The 27,614-nt window shown below is 44.2% G+C and overlaps 1 protein-coding gene across 1 annotated transcript; it reads right to left on the minus strand.

The window, feature by feature from the left end:
- Window positions 1-2,806: 2,806 nt before the first annotated feature.
- On the minus strand, window positions 2,807-27,088 carry NUF2 (NUF2 component of NDC80 kinetochore complex). The gene is made up of 14 exons (XM_083506825.1): window positions 26,052-27,088; window positions 24,816-24,956; window positions 23,719-23,793; window positions 21,372-21,448; window positions 20,172-20,233; window positions 17,727-17,824; window positions 15,356-15,429; window positions 12,249-12,345; window positions 11,456-11,518; window positions 9,909-10,046; window positions 9,280-9,420; window positions 6,726-6,901; window positions 4,825-4,960; window positions 2,807-3,412 (listed from the first exon to the last, which is right to left on the minus strand). Exons 2-14 carry the CDS (start codon window positions 24,936-24,938, stop codon window positions 3,293-3,295), a joined length of 1,380 nt encoding a protein of 459 aa, XP_083362951.1. The 5' UTR covers window positions 24,939-24,956; window positions 26,052-27,088; the 3' UTR covers window positions 2,807-3,292.
- Window positions 27,089-27,614: the final 526 nt, after the last annotated feature.

The following is a 27,614-nucleotide window of genomic DNA, read 5'->3' on the forward strand; positions in this document are numbered from 1 at the left end:
CATCTACATAGTGGTGCTGTGGTCTAAACCACAGAGCCGAGGGCTTGCCAATCAGAAGGTTGGTGGTTCGAATCCCCGCGACAGGGTGAGCTCCCATTGCTCGGTCCCTGCTCCTGCCAACCTAGCAGTTCAAAAGCACGTCAAAGTTCAAGTAGATAAATAGGTACCACTCCGGCAGGAAGGTAAACAGGATTTCCGTGCACTGCTCTGGTTTGCCAGAAGCGTTTTAGTCATGCTGGCCACATGACCTGGAAGCTCCCTCGGCCAGTAAAGCGAGATGAGCACCGCAACCCCAGAGTCGTCCGCGACTGGACCTAATGGTCAGGGGTCCCTTTACCTTTACACATAGCATTTTCTGTGAATTACCGTATTTTTCGCCCTATAGGACGCACTTTTCCCCCTCCAAAAATGAAGGGGAAATGTGTGTGCGTCCTATGGGGCGAATGCAGGCTTTCGCTGAAGCCTGGAGAGCGAGAGGGGTCGGTGCGCACCGACCCCTCTCGCTCTCCAGGCTTCGTGCAGCTCTCCGCAAGCCGTGGAAGCCCAGCGCTGGGCTCCCACGGCTTGCGGAGAGCTGCCTGTTCTGGGGGCTGGGGTCAGGGGAAGCTCAGGCTTCCCCAGCCCCGCGCGTGGGGGGGGATAATTCCCCCCTTTATTTCCTCCCCCCAAAAAACTAGTTGTGCCTTATGGGCCGGTGCGTCCTATGGTGCGAAAAATACGGTACATGCACTCCACAAACATGCATGACAGTAATCTTACATCAGCCTCTCTCTTGCAGATGAGGGACTTGGGCTCCCTTTTATGGTGTTAATGGAATTCTAAGGTCTCAAATATAGAATAAATGTTGATAATTTCACAAGGTTAAACACACGTATATAACCCACATGTCTAAAATAGTGCAGGAGAGCAACCCAAAAGCCATCTTGGTTTTTCTTTCCTCTGCCTCCTTAATCCCCCTTGCCTGAGAACACACAGGCAAATAGCAGTCAGGGGGAGTTCCTGAAAGGATTCCTCTCCTATATCTATGAACCTCCTTGGTATTAATTATTGTTTGCCCAGATGCTCTGCATTGAGGGATGTCTGAGGGGGATCCTGATTGTCTTATCAAACGCTAATGTTTTGTGTAAAGTGTGTCTAGAACTATATGAAATTTGCTAAGTCCTCAGGAATATCACACCTCAGCCTACCTGAGCCACAGTCACTCCACCTTAGGTGGGATGTAATTTCTGACTGTTCGTAGAGGGGAAGTCCTCCTTCTCCACGCCATAAGGCAAACCCTTCAAAGAGATGTTTCCTCTTGGTTCTGGGTCCCTTTTGCCTCCTTGCAAGGAGGGGAGGGAAGTCTGTTGCAACAGATAAATATCTGCCTTGCTTTCACTGCATCCTGTCTCCATCCAATCCTCTCTGACCAATCATAGACTTAGGGGACTCGGTGTCCCATGGGGAGTTGGTCAGCAAAAGCTGAACACCCCTATTTTTCTACATCAATAGAAAAAGGCCTCAGTTAAAGCTATGGTTTTCCCAGTAGTGATGTACGGAAGTGAGAGCTGGACCATAAAGAAGGCTGATTGCCGAAGAATTGATGCTTTTGAACTATGGTGCTGGAGGAGACTCTTGAGAGTCCCATGGACTGCAAGAAGATCAAACCTATCCATTCTGAAGGAAATCAGCCCTGAGTGCTCACTGGAAGGACAGATCCTGAAGCTGAGGCTCCAATACTTTGGCCACCTCATGAGAAGATTCCCTGGAAAAGATCCTGATGTTGGGAAAGATGGAGGGCACAAGAAGGGGACGACAGAGGACGAGATGGCTGGACAGTGTTCTCGAAGCTACCAGCATGAGTTTGACCAAGCTGCGGGAGGCAGTGGAAGATAGGAGTGCCTGGCGTGCTCTGGTCCATGGGGTCACAGAGTTGGACACGACTAAACAACAAAGGAAAAGGCTGGGGAGGAAGCAGTCTGGGGAAAGGGCAGCTTGCACAGAATAGCCTGATCTCAGTCACAACACAGAGAGAAACCTAGAATCCTAACAGGTACCTCGTTTGTCGACTCCAACACACCCAAACCCCTGGGAATGCTAGGACAGAGCACTCTACACAGGTAAGGAGGAACACAAGCCTTATAGGATAACCACCACAACCCCATCTCCTATATTCCCCCAACCCCATCCCTGTGTTACATGTGAATGCTGTGAAAGTGTGCTGCCTAATCCATCTCTCTCCCCAAAGCAGCGAACAGTGTCCTCCGAACAGTGGGAAGGCACACCCGTTGCCTCATGCAGGCAAGCCCTCCTCCACCTCAGCTTTTTTCTTCTTTGGCGATCACTCGTAGCTGAGTAAGATTGTCTTCCATGAACGCAGTCTTAACAGTGAGTCCATAAGTGACCAAGGAGGCAAATTCTGGATCCACACGTCCTTCCACAGTGGGGACATAGGTTTCCAGGCGGGAGTTCATGGTGAGGATTTGCCAAGCGTGCCTTCCTCTTAGCACGTTTCTCCCTTTCATTCGGAGTTTGAGCGTTTTCAAAGTCCACAACACCTTTGGTAAAGGCTGTTCTTCAACTGGAGCGTTCGCGTGCCAGTGTTTCCCAATTGTCAGTGTTTATACTACATTTTTAAAGATTTGCCTTGAGAGTCTTTAAATCTCTTTTGTTGACCACCAGCATTACACTTTCCATTTTTAAGTTTGGAGTAGAGCAGTTGCTTTGGAAGCCGTGGCTTATACCAGATATAGTGAACATGTGCATGTGTCAAGAAAATATTGGGGGAAATGGTTTCAGATTACTGTACTGTAATAAAGAAAACTGATTATCTCCATGTGTATTAAGCTTTATTGCATACATTTATTTTTTTTAAAAAATAATGGTTCCCAGTTGTAGCGACAAAATCACATGCTTCTATTTTCAAGTTGTGGGTAGCTTCCAAAGCTTACTAGCAGAAACTGACATGAACTGGAGCTTGCATTTTCTGACATCAAGGACATGGCTTGTTTGCGCAGCACAACCATTCCTTAGAGAAGACCAAGCCTACCACTAAAGATCTGCAAATGCTAGAATGGTTGTAGCATAGGAACAAAATGAAATAGCAAACAGAAATAAAGTACAGATGGACTGAACAAAGCACTCCAGCAGGATTTATTAGTTGGTACAGCTAGGTCTAGTTTTGCTCCCCTCCTGCGCCAATCAAGGCCAAAAGAATGCTTATTTTACCTTTGATCACGTGCAGCTGAAATACAACCTTAAAGATGAACGAGACAGAACAAAATATGTAAAAATCAGTTGCAGAAATATGAACTCAAAGCAGTTTAGTTAACTCGGCGATCTTCTCTTCTCTTCCAGATGTCGTCTTTTCCACTATACTTGCCAGAAGTTCATGGTATTTATCCAAGCCAACCCTCAGGCTAAGGCAAATCTCCTTTTGGGGTCAGGGTGGGGGAGAGATAGGTAGAGTTACTTGTTACATGCTGGACAAACCTATAGGTGTCAGTATCCCTCTGCTATAATCTATATAGTCTCAGCTCCTGTCAACCTAGCAGTTTGAAAGCACACCAGGGCAAGTAGATAAATAGGTACTGTTGTGGCGGGAAGGTAAACGGCGTTTCCGTGCGCTGCTCTGGTTTCGCCAGAAGCGGCTTAGTCATGCTGGCCACATGACCCGGAAAAACTGAGGGCAAATGTTGGCTCCCTTGGCCAGTAAATGAAATGAGCACTGCAACCCCAGTTGTTCGCGACTGGACTTAACTGTCAGGGGTCCTTTACCTTCACCTTTATTATGGAATTCTATACAAACTGCACCACACTTTCTGAGCTGGGTCCTAGTGCTTCAATGATATTTCCCAAAATTTTAAGCGCATAACTCGGTCATCTTTCTTGGCAAAGGCTTTACCAGCATACCCAAAATTTCACCATCTTGGATTAGTAATAATAATAATAATAATAATTTATTATTTATACCCCACCCATCTGGGCGGCTTCCAACAAAATATTAAAATACAACAATGCGTCAAACATTAAAAGCTTCCCTAAACAGGGCTCCCTTCAGATGTCTTCTAAACGTCTGGTAGTTTTTATTTTCCTTTGACATCTGGTCGGAAGGCATTCCACAGGGCGGGTGCCACTACCAAGAAGGCCAATATGTTCAGGGCCATTGGCATGTGTGTTGTGTGTGTAGGATGTGTTGATTTCAAGCAGAAAGAAACCTCTATAAAAATGTTCCACAGGTTCCTCTCTGGGTCCACACACGTTAAGTACTAGTGTGTACCACTTCTCACCAGCAGAAGCCCCATCAGCATGACCTACACTGGCTCCCAGTACGTTTCCGGGCACAATTCAAAGTATTGGTGCTGACCTTTAAAGCCCTAAACGGCCTCGGCCCAGTATATCTGAAGGAGCGTCTCCACCCCCATTGTTCTACCCAGACACTGAGGTCCAGCTCCAAGGGCCTTCTGGCGGTTCCCTCACTGCGAGAAGCCAAGTTACAGGGAACCAGGCAGAGGGCCTTCTCGGTAGTGGCACCCGCCCTGTGGAACGCCCTCCCACCAGATGTCAAAGAGAACAACTACCAAACTTTTAGAAGACATCTGAAGGCAGCCCTGTTTAGGGAAGCTTTTAATGTTTGATGTATTATAGTATTTTAATATTTCTTTGGAAGCCGCCCCGAGTGGCTGGGGAGGCCCAGCCAGATGGGTGGGGTATAAATAATAAAATAATTATTATTATTATTATTATTATTATTATTATTATTATTATTATTACCCACTTGGCTTCTGTGGTTTGACCTATTCCACTTATGCATGTGTGGGCGTCATGTCTAATCTTTGCACTCACCTGAGCTTTCAACTTCTCTTTCTCCGCATTGTAATTTAGCTGCCGAATAGCACATTTGAGCTGCTTGATTTCTGCATGAGTTGCTGTTAACTTCTCACAGACAGCTCCTCTCTTCTCCTGAAATTTGTTGCAGTACCTAGAAAATAATTAACTAGTTATTGTAGCACTAATCACAAATAAAACCACATAGATAAAAATTGTACTAGCAGCAAATGTCAGTTCACATACTGGCGATTTACTACATCTGGGGTTTTTTTCATGCTTTATCTTGAAAAAAGACAAAAGCAGAACTGGGTTTCTCTACTCGTGAATGTTTAGACCAGTTTCCCAGACTTGGTTCTCCAGCAGTTTTGGGACTACAATTCCCATTATTCCTAGTTCTATTAGGTAGTAATGATGGGAGTTGTAGTCCAAAAACAGCTGGAGCAGTTTCTCAAGTTTGGGGAACCCTGGTCTAGATTAATATTACTCTATTCACACAAAAATACCGTGGAATGAGGATTTTAGAATATGAAACATATAGCTGAGTTTACTAACGATGTCAATTGTTTCTGAAGTTTTGAAAATAACTTTGGGAGAAGTTTTGCTTGAATTCAGTTCTATTGGCATGGCAATAGAGCTACCTTATTTTTTTATCATAACTATCTTTTTTAAAAAGCTCCTTTTTCCAAAGGAGAGCAGTTCTAAGGATTATTCTTGCTTCTCATATTCCGTCCCTCCATGAGCTCTCCCTGTCACTACTGCCCAAATTTACCAATTACAGTGGTACCTCAGGTTACATACGCTTCAGGTTACATACGCTTCAGGTTACAGACTCCGCTAACCGAGAAATAATGCTTCAGGATGAGAACAGAAATCGTGCTCCAGCAGCACGGCAGAAGCAGGAGGCCCCATTAGTTAAAGTGGTGCTTCAGGTTAAGAACAGTTTCAGGTTAAGAACGGACCTCCGGAACGAATTAAGTATTTAACCAGAGGTGCCACTGTACATAGGTCCGGTCGCGACCGACTCTGGGGTTGCGGTGCTCATCTCGCTCTATAGGCCAAGGGAGCCAGAGTACAGCTTCTGGGTCATGTGGCCAGCATGACTAAGCCGATTCTGGCGAACCAGAGCAGCGCACGGAAACGCCGTTTACCTTCCCGCCGGAGCGGTACCTATTTATCTACTTGCACTTTGACATGCTTTCGAACTGCTAGGTTGGCAGGAGCAGGGACTGAGCAAAGGGAGCTCACCCCATTGCGGGGATTTGAACCGCCGACCTTCTGATCGGCAAGTCCTAGGCTCTGTGGTTTAACCCACGTCCCACAGACTTTTGCTTATTTACTCAAAGACCTGCTGCTCACCTTGAGCCTCCAATCCCCTTTCTGCCCTGAGGGCTGAGATGGAGAAATAAGAATGGGCCTTGCATTCTAAGTAACTCAGGAGCTAAACTGCGTCAAAGTCCTAATTCCTTGGAGGGGATTGGAACTGTGATGCGGCAAGTGTTGCCATATGAATCTGCTGCAGCCGAAAGAAGAAACAAACCAACGAACAAGAGATGTGTTGCATCTCTTTCGGAAACAAGCACAAAAATTCCCTACAGGTCTCGAGATTCTTGATAACCAGAAGAGGCAGAAAATTATGAAAGATTCATGAAAGGCAAACGGACTTTCGAGAGAGCCTTTGTGGCTTTTTTACAAGAGAATGAAAGAAAGGAGCCTTAAATGAGGACTGTGCTCAAAGTCAACTTGCATTGCAACAAACCACCTGCCAGAAGCAAAACTGTCTTCACGAAGTAGCAGAACCCCTTCCCAAAGGGTGTCATAAACATGTATGCTTTGGTCAGAATGCAAATTTTGAAACTGTATGATGATGTTTTAAGATACCAAGCAAAATAAGAACAGAAATATTAACTCATTCTTACTGAGTTATTGCTTGCTTGCGCTGTTCAATATCCTCACATGTCTTTTTAAGTTTGATTTCAGCAGTGGTGAGTTTCTCCCGCTTCACAGTCACTAGTCTCCTCAAGGTTATTTCCTCCATCTTGGCATTCTTTAATTCACTTTTGTTGCTCTCTATCTGGTCTTCTAGGGTTCGGATCTGATATGCAAAAAATACAAACAGCGGTTATATAGAGTCACTTCACAGTATTGTTGAGCTACTGAGTTATGTTTGGAATTTTTTTCTTTTTTTAGAAAAGAGCGTACCTGCCCCCACTCACATCCGAATGGCTAAGATATAAGCCAAGCTATTTATGGTCAAATCAGCAAATAGGTCAGTTCATTGCGCAGAAATGTTTCTTGTCTTGCTGGGGGTAAGAGGGGAATAATTCTCCCCCAGTTTAGACATTAACCCAAGCTAAACTGACTTTGGTGGAGAGCCACAGTAGAAATGTTAGTTCCCAATTACATTAACATTTCTTATTCTCAGGCAGAGGAAAAATGCCTCTATAGTAATAAGCTTAGCTAGTGTAGACGTTCTGATCATAGAACAGTAGAGTTGGAAGGGGACTCAAGGGTCATTTAGACCAACCCAGGAATCTCAACTAAACCATCCAAGAAAGATGGCTGTCCAACCCCTGCTTTAAAACCTCCTCAGACCGTTCCACTGTTGAATAGCTCTTATTGTCAGAAAGTTCTCCCTGAGGTTTAGTTGGACTCTTCTTCCTTGTAACTTGAACCCATTAGTTCGTGTCCTACCCTCTGGAGCAGGGGAAAACAAGCCTTTTCCATCTTCCATGTGACAGCCCTTGAGATATTTGAAGATGGCTATCATATCTCCTATTATGCAAGGCTGAACATACCCAATTCCCTCAACCGTCACTCAAAAGCCTGGATTTCCAGAGCCTTGATCATCTTCGTCTTTCCTTTCCACATGCTCCAGCTTGTCAATATCCTTCTTAAATTGTGATGCCCAGAACTGGACACAGTACTCTAGGTGTGGTCTGATCAAGGAAGAACAGAGTGGAATTTGCTCCTCTCAATCTGGACGCTATACTTCTGTTGATGCAGGCTGTAACAACGCCAGCCTTTTTTGCTGCTACATCACATTGTTGACTCATTTTAAGCTTGTGGTCTAAGACCCCTAGATCCTTTTCACATGTACTACTCCCCTGTCTTGCATTTGTTTATCTGGTTCTTCCTGCCTAACTATAGAAGCTTTATCCCTATTGAAATTCATTTTGCTAGTTTGGGCCTAGTTCTCCAGTCTGTTAAGGTCTTCTGCGGCATTAGCTACCCCTCCCCCCCAGCTTGGTGTCATCTGCAAATTTGATGAGGTCCCCATGTGCATAATTCCTTTGTCCAAGTCGTTTATAAAGATGTTGTACAACAACAGGCCCAGGACAGAACCCGAAGCACCCCATTTGTCACAGGGTGATGAGGGACCATTATGGGCTGGACCAGTATGCAGATGATACCCAGCTCAACCTCTCATTTGAATTGGAACCAGGCACACAGGCAATGTGAGTTTCTGGATGCGGTTGGAGGAGGGATGGCGTTCAATGGATTGAGGTTGAATCCCGACATAATACTAGAATTCTGGGGGCATTAATTAAACTGAATGTTGAAAGATTCAAGAAAGTCAAAAGGAAGTACTTTTTCACACCGCTTCATAAAAACTACATTTGCTCTCACAATATGTAGTGATGGCCACTAACTTGGGTGGCTTTAAAAGACAAAATCACAGAGGACAAGACTATCAATGGCTGCTAGCTACAATGACCAAGTTCTACCTCCAGTCTCAAAGGCATCCGAATAAGGCAAATGGAAAGGACCCCTGGACACTTAAGCCCAGTTGCAGCATTCATCTTGCTTTTAGGCCAAGGGAGCCAGCATTTGTCTGCAGACAGCTTTCCGGGTCATGTGGCCAGCAGGACTAAACCACTTCTGGCACAATGGGACACTGTGATGGAAACCAGAGCGTACAGAAATACCGTTTTCCTTCCCGCCACAGTGGTACCTATTTATCTACTTGCACTCGTGTGCTTTCGAATTGCTAGGTTGGCAGGCGCTGGGACAGAGCAGCGGGAGCTCACCCCGTCACGGGGATTCGAACTGCTGACCTCCTGATCGGCAAGCAACCTGCAATCTACATCAGAATACCAGAGAAGCGCAAGAGGGGAGAGTGCTGCTGCACTCTGGTTCTGCTTGAGGACATTTCATAAGCACAGGGTTGGCCACTGTGAGAAGGTTGCTGGCTCAGCAGGTTCTCCTTATTTCCTTATGTCAGAAATATATGGCTGTGTGCTGCAAAGATTGCCCTAAGTCCACAGCCCCTTTTTGACTTTGCCCTTCCTCTGCACACACACAGGGACTGACACATGATGCGTCTTATTTTTCTCATTTCCCCATCAAGTCCTCCATCTTGGTACCAGGAACCTACCAGGAATTAACCTCAAAATTGTGCTAATGCCAAAAAATAGATTTAACAACAGTTCCCTAGCTAAAATGTAAGGGAGAGAAATCTGTAATACATACCTCTGCTATTATATTTGACAGTTTAGCCACATTGGCTACTTGGGTTTCCATTTTTTTCTGGTACAACTGGATCTCCTGCTGGCACGGTGGTAAGATTTCTACCAGGTCTCTGTAACTTTCATACTTCTTAATCACTTCTTGCTTTATAATTTTTTTTTGAAAAATTGAGCAGAATTTTAGCATCCCATGCACTTTGTATAGCAACATTTTTCAGAAAACCTACCATACCTGGCCACTTTCAAGAACTTAGCAAAATTTTCTGAAGGATTTGTATGCATTTATTATTTATTTAATAAAATTTATATATAAAAGGGAAAAGAATAAAATGAAATTATTAGCAAACGCCATTAAAAGATTCAAAAAATTAAAACAGCAATAAGCTATAAAAACACATCAGCATTCTAGATATTCTAGGTAGATATTCTATTATACTTTTTCCGAAGGGTGCAGAAAAAGCATTCAATTCCTCCTCTGATGCAATCATACAGATAAGCAATCATAAGGCAGAAAAGGAAGATTTTCTGCATGTGAAGCACACAACAAGCAAGAGGAAAGTTGTTTTTCTCACTTGTCCAGCAGGTTTAATTGCTGCTGATATATAAAATACAAAGGGGGAAAAGAGGACTCACCTTGTCTTTCTTGAGTTTTTGCACAGTCTGCTGGAGTTGTTCTTTACGAGTAGCCAGCTCCTCTGGATCATCTGCGATTTTGGACTTTAGTTGTTTTTGTTCTTCTTTTAGATTACATAGGGTTAGTTTTTGCTCATTCTAATTAGCAAAAGAATATAAATATTCTTAATGTTACCACAGGTTTAAATTAGATATTGAACAACTGTTTTGAAGCACATCTTTTACTGGACTGAAGTTAGTGACGATTAGACGTTTTTTGCTTTCAAAACAAAACAAAGCCATTGCACTTGATTAAAGTAGTCAAGGCTTTCATTTCCGTGCACAGCACAAGGCATGCAATATGCAGCCATTTCTGAATTTCCAAACTTTGGAACCTGTTCTACAAAGAGCAGCATGCAGGTAATTCTGCCTTAAAGTAGAGGAGACACTATTCAACACTATAAAGAATTGCAAACAGCTGAATACAGAGTTTACCAACGTTTTACTTTACAAACTAATAAAAGGTATTGGCATTGCAGTGTCCATGATCACATGCTAGTTTAAAATATAACCTCCTAGATTAAAAAGGCTGCTGCTATAAATCAGGCACAAAACTACCTTATGCGAACCTGGGTCACTCAGAAGAACGAAAGTAGAAACCAAAACCATGAGATATTTCAGGACTTGTGGAATGTTGAGAGAATATTGTGTAGAGAAGAAATATGTGGCTTAATGCCAAACACAGTAATTCCTCTCTACGCTTTGTCTGGGGGGTGAGCCATGCTACTGCCCTATCACAATAAACACACAACTGGCTGTACTTTTGAATAAATAAAGTATACTATTCATTGTATCAAATTGTAAGTTTCAACGGAAGTCTCAAAGTTCAATGAAAAAAGTAGATGACCCAGTGGATCAGTTCATTCTCTAACAAAAAATTTCTATCTGTGCTTTTCTTATAAGGACACACTTTAATTCTTGATTCATCCACAAAAATTTCTAGATGAAGAAAAGGTAAATGACGTGGGTTTGATGGATTATTGAACCCAGGAACAGACAAGTGGAATAATAGACACATATACATGTATAGACCTTATGCATGAACTGATTAGAGAATGAACTGATCCGCTGGGTCTTCCGCTTTTTTCGTTGAACGTTATGAGACTTCCTTTGAAATTTACAATTTGAGACAATGAATAGTATACTTTATTTATTCAAAAGTACAGCCAATTACGTCTTGTGTGTTTATCGAGTACGTTTCACGTAACCATAGGTTTGTTGTTGTTTTGTTACTGCTCTGTCTCAAGCATCACGAATCTTTGGGGGAGGGGAATGAAAATTTGTAAATGCTAAGAACAGAATTTACTCCATTTTTCAGCAAATCTGTTGTCGTAAGTTGCTGATGGTAACCAATAACAAAAACCTCTCAAATGAAAATTCAGTGACAGGCATTTCTTAAGACTGTTTTAAAACTAAGGATTCCCATATCAAATATAGCTATTGGAGATCAATATATGCTGGTATTTCTTCAAGACTACCATTCCGCCTCCCCACTGAGCTCCACTTACCAGCTTCTGTGCTTTTTCTGCAACTTCTGTTTTCTTCTGGGAGATCTCTTCTTGCAAAATAGCCTAGTATGAAAGAACAATCACTTTTGCTAGTTAAGAAATGAAATTCAAAGGGGCTCACTCAGAACTCTAAAAGAACCTAAGACTTTTACCTCACATGTCGTCCTTCAGATTATAGAGCCATTTTGTAGAAAGCTAGGGGAATAACATACCCACAGGACCATAGATGAAATAATGGCAGTAGATAGATGCCCAATGCAAGTAAGCTGGTCTCTTTCTCTCTCTCATATTGCTCCTGCCAGCATGTTTCTATGGCTAGCTCTAGTAATTCAGAATTATTCCTGGAATCAGTTATCTTTTATTTTCTTGCTCTTATCTACAGCAGCACAGCATAATGAGCAAGAACATGGAAAAGAAGCAAGATTTTCCAAACATATTTTGTTAATAAAAAAAGTGAATAGATTTTTCCATATTTGAACCATTTTATGTTCCCATCTCTTTTTTCGGTTATTTTGGAGGTGGAAACCATTTTGCTCAGCCGCACCCCTAGCAACAGCCATTTTGTGACTGGTGCCCATCATCTTAAAATTCCAAATGCACCCCCGAAAAGAGAGGCAACCACTCATGCCATTGGCTTTAATGTTCTGCAAATGGCAACAAGAGAAATTTAAAGGACAAAGTGTTCAACACTCTCTAGCAAAGACGAAAACGAAACAAAAATTATTTAATAGCAAATTTTAATGGCAAAGCAACTTTGTATCCCCAGCTGACTTCTGTGAGAAAGAACACACACCGTCTTCTGCCGATATTCATGGTTCAGTTTTTGCTCCAGCTCTTGAATATCCTGGGAGAGCTCCTTGAACTCTGCCTCTTGATCTGCAGGAACAGTACTGCACATACAGAGAAAGGGTATTTGTACTTGCTGTGCATGTTCACAAAGACCTACTTGTTTTCACTTAGTTCTAAAGCTCATTTTAATGCAATTGCCTTACAATCTTAGGGGTGGTATAATAATAATAATAATAATAATAATAATAATAATAATAAAATTTTTTATTTATATCCTGCCCTCCCCAGCCGAAGCCGGGCTCAGGGCGGCTAACAACAATAAAATAGTACAACATTCTAAAATCATTTCATTATAAAATTAATTCAAATCAAATTGATGGCAACCATTAGGCTAAAGTTCTGTGAAGATTGCCAAAGGAGGGGGTCAGGCTGTGCCTTGGCCAAAGGCCTGGTGGAATAGCTCTGTCTTGCAGGCCCTGCAGAAAGGTGTCAAGTCCCGCAGGGCCCTAGTCTCTTGTGGCAGAGCGTTCCACCAGATTGGAGCCACAGCCGAAAAAGCCCTGGCTCTAGTTGAGGTCAGCCTAACCTCTCTGTGGCCTGGGACCTTCAAGATGTTTTTGTTTGAAGACCTTAAGTTCCTCCGTGGGACATACCAGGAGAGGCGGTCCCGTAGGTACGAGGGTCCTAGGCCATATAGGGCTTTAAAGGTTAAAACCAGCACCTTAAACCTGATCCTGTACTCCACCGGGAGCCAGTGGAACTGGTATAGCACCGGGTGAATGTGATCTCGCAGCGAGGACCCCGTAAGGAGTCTCGCCACGGCATTCTGCACCCGCTGGAGTTTCTGGGTCAGTCTCAACAGTAGTATCCCACCAAAGGCTCTGCACCCAGCTGAGCTTTCCCTTGCCCATTCCCTATATTTGGTGGCAGGGAGAGCAATGTAGGAGAGAAGAGAGGGGACGTCATGGTTGGTGAGCTGAAGTTCACAAGTGCAATGGCTTCACTGGATTCACCCCCAATTCTCACAACATACAGGATGCTGCTAAATTTAGGATCTATTTATTTTTAAGCGTATAAATGTGAAGCATTCTCTCAACTAACGTCTCTCAGATAGATTTGCGTAAAAGACTTGTCTAAACCAAATGTAGTCCTACTGCATATGAGCTGTCCAGTCTTCTCGGTAGTGGCGCCCTCCCTGTGGAACTCCCTCCCATCAGATGTCAAGGAGATAAAGAACTACACAACTTTTAGCAGATATCTGAAAGCAGCCCTCTCTAGGGAAGTTTTTAATGTTTGTTATTTTATTGTGCTTTATATATGCTGTGAGCCGCCCAGAGTAGCTGGGGAAAACCAGCCAGATGGGCAGGGTATAAATAAAAAAATTATTATTAGTAGTAGTATTATTACCACCACCACCCATTCACTCAGTTTAGAGAGGTTTTGAAGCTCTTCGAAATCATCATCTTTTTTTTTTAATGACCCTGTACAATTTAGTCCCAATTTTGGGAGGCGGGTGGCGCTGTGGGTTAAACCACAGAAGCTAGGACTTGCCAATCAGGTCGGTGGTTCGAACCCCTGAGACGGGGTGAGCTCCTGTTGTTTGGTCCCTGCTCCTGCCAACCTAGCAGTTCGAAAGCACTTCAAAGTGCAAGTAGATAAATAAGTACCACTTCGGCGGGAAGCTAAACGGCGTTCCGTGCGCTGCTCTGGTTCGCCAGAAGAGGCTTAGTCATGCTGGCCACATGACCCGGAAGCTGTACGCCGGCTCCCTCGGCCAGTAAAGCGAGATGAGCGCCGCAACCCCAGAGTCGGCCACGACTGGACCTAATGGTCAGGGGTCCCCTTTATCTTTACCTACAATTTAGTATCATCAGCAAACTTGGTCATGTCACTGTTCACTCGTAACTCTAGGTCATTTATAAACAAGTTTAAAAGCATAGGTCCCAGTACTTGCTAGCACGGTAACCTATTAGCATGGTCAGCAGACCTCTGCCTGCAGATTCCTTTGATATTGCATATAAATTCCCTCCCACTTAGAAGACAGAAGTATTTATGCACAAGGAGAAAACAGAACAGTCCAAAAGTGAGCTGGAGATTAGGCTTTACTTTACTCTCCTGTAGGCAGGGGCTGACTTCTGTGGGAGAAAGGTAAAATGAATCAATCTGACAGCACCCCCTGAACTTGCTGTCTGTTACTCCCTACCAGAGAAAAAAAGTGTTACAATTTCCTTAAAGTTTGTAGGTTCAAGAATGCATTGGCACACTGGAATTAATGTTCAGCACTGAACAATTCCATCTAAGGTTAGTTGGCACATCGAACTAGCATGGCTTTATATGCAGCGGGATGTTAAAATGTAGTGGGAGGAACGAGCTGCATTGGCCCTGGCCCTGTGAGGCACCAGGACGGATGCAATTTGTTCCTCCTTTAGCTGCCGTTCCCACCTAGGGAAATGAGGTGGTTTCCCTCCGGTGCCTTGGCCAATACGGCTCATTCCTCCCTCTGCTTTTCAACATCACAATATTGCAATGTTTGGCTGGGGATACATCATAAAGTTGGAAACTGGTAGCGCCCAGCCCTAGTAGAATGCAGGAAGAGATTGCACAGAGGACAGGTAAGCACTGTTTATTCTTGCCAATTTCAAGTAAGACTACAGATTGTACGGAAAGGCATGCATGTCTTAAGGCATAATTCATGTATTTCCATACTCTGGAGCCCTAGGAACTGTCCCTTAAATTCCAAAGGTTGCTTTAAAGCATGGGTAAGCAAACTAAGGCCCAAGGGCCAGATCCGGCCCAATCGCCTTCTAAATCCAGCCCACGGACCATCCAGGAATCAGCGTGTTTTTACATGAGTAGAATGTGTCCTTTTATTTAAAATGCATCTCTGGGTTATTTGTGGGGCCTGCCTGGTGTTTTTACATGAGTAGAATGTGTGCTTTTATTTAAAATGCATCTCTGGGTTATTTGTGGGGCATAGGAATTCATTCATTCTTTTTTTCAAAATATAGTCCGGCCCCACACAAGGTTTGAGGGACAGTGGACCGGCCCCCTGCTGAAAAAGTTGGCTGACCCCTGCTTTAAAGGGAGGTATCCAACCCTTAGTTGACTTACTCAAGTTTCTCCAACTTCAATGTTGCCTCCTGAATTGCTGTTTGAAGTCGTTGCTCTTTTTCCACAGCTGATTTCTGCAAAAAGAGAACAGTTTACAGTGGTGCCTTGCAAGACGAAAAGAATCCGTTCTGTGATTCTCTTCGTCTAGCGGTTTTTTCATCTTGCGAAGCAAGCCCATTGAAGGATTAGCGGATTAGCGCTATTAGCGTCTTATCTGCTGATCGGATCAGCTGATAAGCGGCTTAGCGGCTTAGAAAAAGGGGGGAAAGGAAAAAAAACCAGCAGGAACTCGCAAGACATTGTCGTCTTGCGAAGCAAGCCCATAGGAAATTCGTTTTGCGAAGCACCTCCAAAACGGAAAACTCTTTCGTCTAGCGAGTTTTCCGTCTTGCGAGGCATTCGTCTTGCGGGGCACCACTGTACATTGCATGCAAACCAAAATGTACACTTTGGTCTACAAAACAGTTTGATCTTACAGGCCAGAGAACTGGGCCTATGCTTAGGTCCCACTGAAGCAGGGACTGTTTTTAGCCTATAGTACTGTACTTTATAGACTCAAGATTCCACGACTTTCTGAAGACAGTTGAATGTCATATAGAGTGATGACTGTCTGCAAGGTTCATTAACCTAGAGGCCTATCATGCTGGGGGAGTCAAAACCATGAGTGGCTCTTCCTAACTCCCACAGTGGAAATAGGAGCACTTTCCATACAGGGAGAATCGCTGCCGCTGCTGCTACAAAAGTAAGGTGTTCCAGCCCCCAGAGTAGATTGGAATTCCAAACTTTACCACACGTTATTCCTTCACCCTGATGGTAAGAGGACTGATTGTCTGAAGGCAAGGCAGCTGGGGGAAATATTTATTCACTTTCTTACATTTATATACTGCCTTTCTTCCACCATGGGACCCAAGGTGGCTAGCAAGGAGTTCCCAGACATTCATATACCCGGGCACTAACTGCACCCAGACCCGCTTCGCTTCAGCAAAGTGGCATTTCAGCCCCATCAGACCACATTGTGGTAGGCATATTTAGCAGAAGCATGAAGAGAAAGGCCCTGCAGTGCGGTACCTCTAGGTACAAGAACTGGGAAGAAACTCCTGCTGCCAACTAGGGCTGGGGGATGTCTGGTTTTCAACATCACGATGCATCACCAGCCAAACATTGTGGTCTGGCAATACATTGCACTGTTGAAACAACGAGCTGCATTGGCCCCAGCTTGCGAGGTGCAACTGCCTCAGCTCTCACCATGGAAGCCAAGGCACTTTTCACCCCGGTGCCTCACCGCTGGAACAACACAGTTTGTTTGCAAGGCACAACTGGGGAGAGGGAGGGTTCCTGCCCCCCAGCTGAGCGAGCCCTGTACCTCTTCAGCTTGCATGTACAGTGTACCCCCAGTGGTACACTGCAAGTGAAACCACCGCCGAGTCCCTCTGCTACCAGCAGCCCGATGTTGAAAGCAGCGCTGGTAGCAGAGGGACTCAGGAGCAGTGTCAGTTTCACCTGCAATATGCCGCCAGGTGAAGCTGCCATCAGTCTGCCCCTTATACCGGTCCTGGGCGATGCGCCGTTACATCGCCGAGGCCTGCTACCAATTCTACTAAGCCCTGTCTCCAGTGACTGATATAAGAACTCACATTGGATCTCCTCCTCCTGTTCTGAGAGAGAACCAACTGGGTAATCATCAGTCTGTGAAATTCAGATCCCCATATCCTTCCCTCACTGCCTTTTGGGTTTTGCCACACTTGTTAGTCTTTATATCCAGAGTCCTGTATCTTAACTAAAAGGTTGTTTAAAAGGGAATAATTTCATTAGGTGTGGATTTTTCTCTTAGTTCTGGCAATAAATAAATAAATAAATAAATAGGTGGCATTCCAAAAGAACAAGAACCCACCTGGCAATCCTGCATCTCCCTTGGCTTCCTACGCCATAACCACCAAGTCCCTAAACGTTGCCTCTGAAGTCCCTTTCTGCTGTCACCTATTACCCCTCCTATCTCTGTCGGAATCTTCTTCCCCTCCTTGACCTGCCTTTTGTTGAAACCCATGCCTCCACCACCCACTATTTCTCATAGTTGCTGTTGAAAGGAAGATTTGAGGTGTCCTGTAGAACAAAGAGCTGGTAGGGAGTTAGGCAAACTAAAGGAAGTAGGATCAACTTTCTAAACTGGGATATTTTTATCTTGCCTCCTGCTGTCCCACTTTCTGCCAAACTGACCTTTATTCAAAAGAATCTGAAATACTGCATATATCCTATTGCCCACAGCTTCATTTTGTCAGTACTAGTCTATGATTCTGTGAAATGATACTATGGAGTGATCTTTGTGCTGTGGCATGCAAAGTCTAGAAACCCCAAACCCTGTAATTAATCTTACAAACGTGCTCTGGATTTCCAGGTAGACCTCACGACGCGAGTCACGGAAGAAAAGGAAGTTAATGAGGCCACTCAAAAAACGAGCTGTCCTCTTGGCTTCTGGAAGAGCAACATAAAAGGAAATGCTTTTGTAAGACATACAAGTTTTCAAATTCAAAAAGCCGCCTGAAGTTTAAACCCACAATAGATGGAATCTCCCACATACAAATGATACGTAGAAACTCTGGAAGCCATGAATATCGTGTGCGGGGTACAATCAAGGGAGTTAATCGTAAAGTTTCAGAAAAGAGATCCCCTTTGAGCTGGCCACAGCATGTCTAATGGAATATTTTCAGGAACTGTACATGTAGTTCTGCTATTGTTTTTTTCAGACTTTATCCTAATGCTGCTGTTGGAAACTGCAATAAGAACCGGAAAACTGAACTTTCACACAAAAATTCATCACAACTCCCGCCCAGTGGCGTAGCATGGGTTGTCAGCACCTGGGGCAAGGCAAGTAATTTGCGCCCCCTAACCTGTGGATTTGCGCCCCCTAACCCCCAGATGTTGTGCCCGGTGCGCCCGGCCCCCCCTGCACCCCCCACGCTACGCCACTGCTCCCGCCGCTCCCAGTATCCCAATTCAACAGCCTAAAATTGTGGGAGGTGGGGTGGGTGAGTTTTAACTATTATCATGCAATCTTGCTAACCTTACTGAAAATCACCCAGAGATCAACACTAGCAGATCCTGATCAATCTCTGCAATAAACAAAATGGCTCTTTTTGCACTTAACACCAAACCAAAACCAGGGCTTTACACAAATGCACAAGTTCCCAGAAATAAGAGCGGCACCTAGGCATTCTGCCCCCGCCATCTCCTGCTGCCATGCTACTAGAGCTAAGCCACGGTTTGGCTCAGTGTGTCATCCAAACCTGGATTCAGAGTTTGCCCCCTCCAGACAAATCATGAATTGTAAACCAAGAACGAACCTTAATTACAGCTAAATTACTAAAAAATGTGCAAGCTAGTGACTCTTATGGGCTCATTTATGTATTAAATATCTGTACTGCTTTTCATCTGAGGATCACAGGGTGGCTTGCAATATGAACACAAAACCACATAACACAGTAACTAACAAAACAATATTTACAGGGCTGTCGTAAAGATCCACCAGGAAAATGAATTAATTAAAACTTCAGTTTTCACGCTGGCGGGGTCGTAAGATGAGAGGAACATACTGGCATACACGGGGGGATGTATATATGCCATGCATGTACACAATTTCTAGAAGCGGGCTGCTATGGAGATTGGTATTATTGTTGGCAGGCAGGTCGCCTTGGACGCTAAGGCATGTCTCTTATCCGTTTTTGATGATAAAATGTTAATGGAATAAAGTTCAGGACTTGTTTCCTCCTCCTGTAGCAAGATGCGCCTTCCGCTCGGCTGCAATTCTACCCTGTGACGGCAACAATTGTAACTGGAAGACCTGACTGGCCCAAGGTTCCCCCCGTGATCTTTACAGCTTAACCAGCGATGCAATAATCTTTATTGTCATTGTCCCATACAGAACGACGAAATTGAAAATCTATATCAGACATTCAGAAACCAACAAGCCTGCTATCCCAGCCTGGTTAGCCCCCTAAAAACTCTGATACCCCATAATTAAATACAATATACTCCCATAGAGATTACCTTTAAAGGTAAAGGGACTCCTGACCATTAGGTCCAGTCGTGACCGACTCTGGGGCTGTGGTGCCCATCTCGCTTTACTGGCCGAGGGAGCCGGCGTACAGCTTCCGGGTCATGTGGCCAGCATGACTAAGCTGCTTCTGGCAAACCAGAGCAGCGCACAGAAATGCCGTTTACCTTCCCGCCAGAGCGGTACCTATTTATCTACTTGCACTTTGACATGCTTTCGAGCTGCTAGGTTGGCAGGAGCAGGGACCAAGCATCGGGAGCTCACCCCATCGTGGGGATTCGAACCGCCAACCTTCTGATCGGCAAGTCCTAGGCTCTGTGGTTTAACCTACAGTGCCACCCGCGTCCCTAGAGACTACCTTACACTGCGTTTAAAACCAAAATCGCATTTGAATAGAAACTGTTTCTCAGGCGGCTAGTCCTAGTCTTTATAACCCTGTACCTTCTTCCAGAAGGCCAAAGCTGAAAGAGATCATTTCCAGGGCGCGCACTATCCTGCACTAATTTGAACCTGGGCCTCAGCAGTCCTAACAAACTGTAGGACAGGCAGTCGTGCAATAAAAATCCATGACTGCACAACTCATCCTGGGTAGTGCTAGTGCGGAAATTCCCCCAGACGAACCCTTGCTGTGGGGAACACTGCGACTGCGAAACAGAATCCCAACCAAACTGCAACCAGTGAGCCCTCGGTGGCAATTCCCTCAAGATGAAACCGAGAATTGTCCAAGACACAACACATTAGAACACACAAGAGACATTAAAAGCTTACTTGGATTTAGAAGGTCAGCAATCTGGAAGTCGTTGACACGGCAGAGCGGAAAAAAGCGTTCCCTGTCAATTGTACAAAACATTAAGCATTTTTAAAATAGACTCTACATATACTTATAAACTTATTATTAGGGCAAACGATTAGAACCTGACAGATCTTTTAATGGGGTTACTCCCTAGTAAACATGTTTAGGATTGCAGATTTTATCTTAGCGCTCTGAATCCGAAGAATTAAAATTTGTTGTTTTTTAAATAAAGATATCTAGCAGAAACATGTGCTTAACTCTATGAAACACATTGCATGTGACACAGCACTTTGAAAAAGCTGTGGTGCAAAGCCCGGCTGAGTAGAACTTTGAACTCAGCTTGCAAATTTAGCAGAACAAGATCAGCCATTACACAAGATTTATGTATTTGAGAAAATGTATGCCCTGCTCTTCCCTCACTATTACAATGCCCAGTGTAGCTTCAAGAAAATTTAAAATTACAAAAATGAGTCATGAAAACAGTGCAATAAAAGCAAGAGATGGGCACAACAGATTAAAAACACACTGAGGACGAAGGATCATTAAGCTATTAAAAACTCAACAGCCACTGCCTGCTGGAACAAAGAAAAGTTTTTTGTTTTTTTTAAGCATCAGGAGGGGCTAGATCAGGGGTCTGCAACCCGCGGCTCTGGAGCCGCATGTGGCTCTTTTACACCTTTGCTGCGGTTCCGGGGCGGATACTAGCGAGGGGAGGAGGTGCATTGTGCGCCCCGAGACGCCCCACCATGGCGGGCGCTGTACTGGCTGTGATGTCGCATGGGGGCGGTGCGTGCATTAGTCACGCACCATCCCGACGTCACCTTCCTGCCCGCTGTCAGATTGCGGCTCCAGAGATATATTTGTTTTAAATGTCGCAATGGTTTTGCGGCTCCCAGTTATTTTTTTCCTTCGGAAATGGGTCCAAGTGGCTCTTTTTGTCTTAAAGGTTGCAGACCCCTGGGCTAGATAGATCTTCTGAGCTAGGCAGCTCCATAACCCAGGCACAGCCACAATATCTATACCTGAACTCACAACACCTGCAACAAATTTAATGTCTTACTAGAATAAAAGATGAACACAATGAAAAAAATTGAATCAAACCATACAAAATACATTCGCAGATCCATTTCAAAGGATAAAAAATAGTTTACAGAATGTGATTTCAGCATACTCACATGTTAGTAAAGAGATTCGCTATTGGCAGGAAGCCATCAAAAATCTGGGGATATGGAGTTTCAAAGGACACTGGCATCTAAGAATGTAACAGAATCAGTAAAAAGATGCAATTTCTTTAATTAATTCTTCAGACAATCCTGAAAAATTTCTTTTCGTAGCATTATTATCCGCTCACCCTCTCCTGGGGTGATGCAGCTTTTGCGGCCCAGTGCCTTTACTGCCACCATCTGCCATACCGCTGTGGGTCTTGCTTCCGGAGACCAACAGGAGACAAATTCCCCTCTCTTGGTGGCTGCTGGAATTCAAAATTCCTGCCTGTGATTTGTCCAATCATGTGTGGATAGAGCATGTGGGCCTGAGGCTGACTCTCGGGAGTCTTCAGGACTCCCAGCATTTAAAAGAATGGCCTTCGTTCAAGACCTGTATTCATAGTTTATAATGTTCTGTTTTTCAATTGCATTGTACCTTTATGGACTTTGCTGCGGTCATTACTGTCACCGTATTTGGGTCCAGGCAGGAATTTCTCCCAGATGACAAATTGGGCCTGTCTGTGGGTTTCGCCTTCCTTGCAACCATCATCACAACACAATACCAACAGATATGGCATTTGGGTTGGTTCCTAGTCATTGGCAAAGGGGGAACTGGGAGCCTCTGCTTCCCCCTCCAGGGCGGTGGGGTATCCCATTAAAGGAATCCCAGGGAAGGGGCTTCTGTCCATAAGCCACAAACTTGACCACAAACTTGACATGAGCCAATAGTGTGACGCGGCAGCTAAATAAGCCAATGCAATTCGGGGCTGCATCAATAGGAGTATAGCATCTAGATCAAGGGAAGTAATAGTGCCACTATATTCTGCTCTGGTCAGACCTCACCTGGAGTACTGTGTCCAGTTCTGGGCACCATAAGTTCAAGAAGGACACTGACAAACTGGAACGTGTCCAGAGGAGGGCAACCAAAATGGTCAAAGGCCTGGAAACGATGCCTTATGAGGAACACTAAGGGAGCTGGGCATGTTTAGCCTGGAGAAGAGGAGGTTAAGGGGTGATATGATAGCCATGTTCAAATATATAAAAGGATGTCATATAGAGGAGGGAGAAAGGTTGTTTTCTGCTGCTCCAGAGAAGCGGACACGGAGCAATGGATCCAAACTACAGGAAAGAAGATTCCACCTAAACATTAGGAAGAACTTCTTGACAGTAAGAGCTGTTCAACAGTGGAATTTGCTGCCAAGGAGTGTGGTGGAGTCTCCTTCTTTGGAGGTCTTTAAGCAGAGGCTTGACAACCATATGTCAGGAGTGCTCTGATGGTGTTTCCTGCTTGGCAGGGGGTTGGACTCGATGGCCCTTGTGGTCTATTCCAACTCTATGATTCTATGATTCTAAGCCCAGGCAGGGGCTGAGGGCCACAGCACTACACAACGCAGCAAGACTGTGGGGTTGCATCCACTTGATGTATGTCATGGGTCAATCCTAGATTCAGCCTTGACCCCTGGTATCCCTCCAGCCCGCCTGCTGGATGGTGACTGATCCAGTGGCCATGCCAAACTCACTGACATTTGCAATCAATAAAGTTGTGGACCAATTTTAACCCATAAAATGTAGCCTGTGGTTTTGGTCTACTGAGATGTCCTGATGTTCATGGCACCAAGGCGCACAAAACTAAGCCACTTCTGGCAAAACCAGAGCAGCGCACGGAAACGTCGTTTACCTTCCCACCGGAGCAGTACCTATTTATCTACTTGCACTTTGACATGCTTTCAAACTGATAGGTTGGCAGGTGCTGGGAGCTCACCCCGTCGCAGGGATTTGAACTGCCAACCTTCCAGTCTGCAAGCCCTAGGCTCAGTGGTTTAGATCACAGTGCAACCCGTGTCTGCTATAACTCTGCATAAATACACAAGAGCTTCAAATTAGCATTATCTCCTGCATTATGAAAATGACTGACTGTTCTGAGTGGGGAAGCCATGTTTGCTGTAATAGGCTAAGAATGTTGAAGACTCCTTAAGGCCTAATGTTATTTCTTGCAGCCTAAGCCAAACAACGGCTGCACTCACACACCACAGAAAGCCCTAGTGTGGGTCCCAATAAGCAATGATCCCTGGTTTGGATGCAACACTATGTCACAGATTGTGGCTTGCTTTTCCTCCAACATGAAAAAGGAGAGGCTAAATGGGCATAATTTGCTTGTGAGTGCTGAACAATGATTTATAGTTTACAACGACTGGCAAATATAGCAAATAAATTTGTTGTTTTTTAAGGTGCCCCAAACTCTTCACTAAAAATAACCACAGTTCCATTATACTCTGGATTCATTGCACTTTTCCCCATGTCCTGTTTATATACTTACCATATAAAAGTGTTCCAGGCGGATTCCATACACAACTTGCAAGGCTCTCATGAAGATCATCTGCAGCACTTCAGGCTAAGAAGAGGCGAAATTTTATTTGCCACGGCAAACCAGACTAAATTTAGATTTTATTTATTTCACTTTCCACTGCCAGGGGCAATTTTTTAAACAAATGCATATATTTAATAATGCATTATTATTATTATTATTATTATTATTATTATTATTATTATGTTTAATAATTAATAGTATGTTTCTGCACAATAGCAACATTTGAATGCCACACTAAACCATGGGGAATGAGCTACAGGAAGCCTCAGGTTCACACTTCACCCTCATGACCACTACAAAAATAGAACATAAGAAATTTTAAAAACAGCCACAGGTCTTAACTATGGCTAGTTGAAAGTCAGCTTGGTAATCCACAGTCTGAAGCTGGTTGGTTTTCAAGTAGCAAGTATTAACATTAACCAGTTTGTTGGTCCAGATGATGCAACAAGCTATGGTTAAACAAACACAGAACAAAATGTTTCGAAACTCCTCCCTGAAGCGTGGGAAGCGGGTTTGTGGGTGCCAGTCCAATACTTGCTGCATCTCATTGATATTACGCTAGCCATATGGAAGATGGAGCAAGCTTATTTTTTTCCTGATCCAGAGGCTAGAACACAAAGAGATTCAAGTAACAAGAAAGGAGATTCCAACTAAACATCAGGGAGGTCTTTCAGAAAATAAGAGCTATTCAACAGAGGAATGGACTCTTTAAGAAGTTGCTCAACTCCTTCCTTGGAGCAGAGGGTGGATGACCACCTGCCACGGCTGCTTTAGTTGAGATTCCTGCATTGCAGGGGGTTGGACAAAGATGACTCTTGCGGTCCCTTCCAACTCTACAATTCTACCCCCTGAGCTGGGTCTGTTTTGCCATACAATCATACACAACACTAGCATAGCGGTGAGTTAAAGCGACATATATTTACATGCAAACAGCTACTTTGGCTAAATTCACTCATTCTGGGAGGGAAAAATCAAATGCGTATTTTACCCACCGCAGTGCTGCACTTAGATTCTGTGCCATAAATCCACTCTCTGACAGCACTTACCTTGACGTTTGGAAATAAGTCACCCTTGGAGAAGGTTTTGGCCTCGTTTGCTGTGAGCAAGCAGCTGCGGATGTGCGTGATGATGTCGTTCTCACTGTACCTTGGAAAGGTGCAGTTATCCATTTCGTAAGGCGGTCTGCCCTAAAAAGAAAAAGTCAAGTACAACTTTTAAACCGCTGCCAGGTGGGGAGGTGGGAGGAATCAACGACCAGTTTCTGCAGTCCCTGCCTAAATTCTCTCATCAACCTTTGTGAAATGTATGCATGCAAAGGGGTTGATACCGAACAGGTGATTGCTTATTTTTAATTTCAGGGGTTCTTGGAAGTGGGAGCTATTGGGGGGGGGGGCGGTTAAAGGTTCCCCTCCGGCCTGCTTATTTCGCCCATGTTGTGTGTTTCTTTTCTTTTCTTGAATTTTTATGCTGCGATGTTGGGACCGAGAGCTGCCTGTGAATTTAACTAATACAGTGGTACCTCAGGTTAAGTACTTAATTCGTTCTGGAGGTCCGTACTTAACCTGAAACTGTTCTTAACCTGAAGCACCACTTTTTTAGATAAGGCTGGGCAACAAAAACAAGGCAACCTCATTTAGCAGTGTCATGGAATTGTGTTTAAATGTTAGCGTATGGTTCTGTTTCATAGCAGCACTTTAACACCATTAAACACTTAATAAAGAAAAAGAAAAGTTTTGCCGGAATAATAATAATAATAAACCTTGTTCAAGAAAAAGCAAAAAACAAGGTAGCGTCATTTAAGCAGTGCAGTGGAATTGTGTTTAAATGTTAGCGTATGCTTCTGCTTCATAGCAGCACTGTAACACCATTAAACACCTAAAAAAGAAGAGTTACACCGGAATAATAATAATAAACATTGTTATACAAAAAGAAAAAGCAAGGTAGTGTCATTTAAGCAGTGCAGTGGAATTGTGTTTAAATGTTAGCCTATGGTTCTGCTTCATAGCAGCACTGTAACACAATTAAACACTTAAAAAAGAAAAAAGAGCTTCACTGGAATAATAAGAAGCAAAATAAAATATTAATAATAAAATAAATAATAATAATAATAATAATAATAATAATAATAATAATAATAATAATAAACCCAATATAGCAGCAGCAGCAGCAGCAGCAATAAACTATGTTCGCGGTGGGGAGCTATAACAATAATACTAATAATACTAATCCATGTTTTGGGGGGAGGGGGCCTCTTTCTGGCTCCTGCCGAACAACATTCCTACCCGGAGGCCTATGAAGTCGCCGTTTTATCCTCGCCTGTCTGTTTGCCGCAACCGAGCAGCGGAAGTTCCTCTCTCGGGAAGCGCGGCCTCCTCGGCGCTGAAGCCTCCCTTCTTCAAGGCCGGACGAGCCGACGCCTCCTCTTCGGCGATTTGAATTTGACGGGTAACGCCTCGCGCACGCGCGCACAAACACCAGCCCGGCGTCTCGGATGACGTCACGCCCAATCGCGTCGTTCCGCTCCTTCCCTCGCTCGCGCGTGCGTGCGTTTGCGTCTTGCCCTTGACGTCACGCCCAATCGGCTGCCGAGAAGCTTTTTGTTTTCTCGCTTACCTTCTCTCCTCCACGCCCCCCCTCCCCGCTATTCGGTCCTTGAAGGTAACACGTGTCAGGGTTTCTGTTGACCGCCCTCAGATTTAAAAAGTTTTTTTTAAAAAAACACAAGTTAAAAAGAGTGAAAGTTACGAGACAAAGGGGGGGGGAAGGAGGGGGAAAATTTCTCCGCTCTTTATTTTCCTGACGGAGCTGTGTTCATTCTACTCAGCTGCCAGGAGGGTTTTTCCTCTCTTGCCTCTGGTGTCATGGCGGCGGAAATTCACGGAGTAGAGTGACGAAAAGGTCAAAGGGGAGAGAGCAGTGCTCTGAACACTGAATTCCCTTCCTGTTTTCATTTATTTTATCTTCCACCTCGCGGGGAACAACAAACAACAACAACAACAACAACAACAACAACAACAATTAATAATAATTTTATTATTTATACTCTGCTGAGCAACCTTGGGAGCTTACAACACATAAATTGTAAAACATTAGACATTAAAAATTTCCCCACACAGGGTTTGCCTTCTGATGTCTTCTGTAAGTGAAATAGGGGAGTAATAATAATAATAGAAATAAAATTTTATTTATATCCCGCCTCCTCCAGCCGAAGCCGGGCTCAGAGCGGCTAACAAAAGTAAAATAATACAACATTCTAAAATCATTTCATTACAAATTCCATTCAAATCAAATGAATGGCAACTATTGGGCTAGAGCTCTGAGGATTGCCAAAGGCTGTGCCCTGGCCAAAGGCCTAGTGGAATAGCTCTGTCTTGCAGGCCCTGCGGAAAGATGTCAAGTCCCACAGGGCCCTAATCTCTTGTGATCTCCTCTGATTTTTATATGTATATAATAGTTGCTGTAACTGTGACTGTTAACCCTGGGAATGCCTTTGCCACCTCCTGTCTGGGTTGGGGGGGGGGCTTTCTCCCCTTCCTTATTTAATTCCCACAACAACCCTGAGATGTAGATTAGGCTGAGGGGATGACTGGCCCAAAGTCGCCAAGTGAGCTTCATGACCAAGCGGGGCTTTGAGTCCTGGTTTCCCCAAGTCCCTGTCCAACACACCGAGCGCCACACTATGCTGACTCCCTGTCTATTTACCTGGGGAAAATATTCCAAAACAAGGCTAGATTTAAGATGCTACAGCCACAGGGTGTCACTGTTGTATTTTTTCAGTGTCTATCCACTTGGCATTTGGGAGGACAGGCAAACTAATGTCAGTGTACTGGAAGAAGCAAAGATCA

This window comes from Podarcis liolepis (genome assembly GCF_965112155.1).
Source record: "Podarcis liolepis genome assembly, chromosome: 6".
Classification (NCBI taxonomy): Eukaryota; Metazoa; Chordata; class Lepidosauria; order Squamata; family Lacertidae; genus Podarcis; species Podarcis liolepis.

Coding starts and splice junctions, on each gene's coding strand:
- NUF2 (XM_083506825.1), bottom strand. CDS start 24,938: ATGGATAACTGCACCTTTCCAAGGTACAGTGAGAACGACATCATCACG. Junction 21,449..23,718: donor GCCTGGAACACTTTTATATG/GTAAGTATATAA, acceptor TTACATTCTTAG/ATGCCAGTGTCCTTTGAAAC. Junction 10,047..11,455: donor CAGAAAAAGCACAGAAGCTG/GTAAGTGGAGCT, acceptor TTTGCTAATTAG/AATGAGCAAAAACTAACCCT.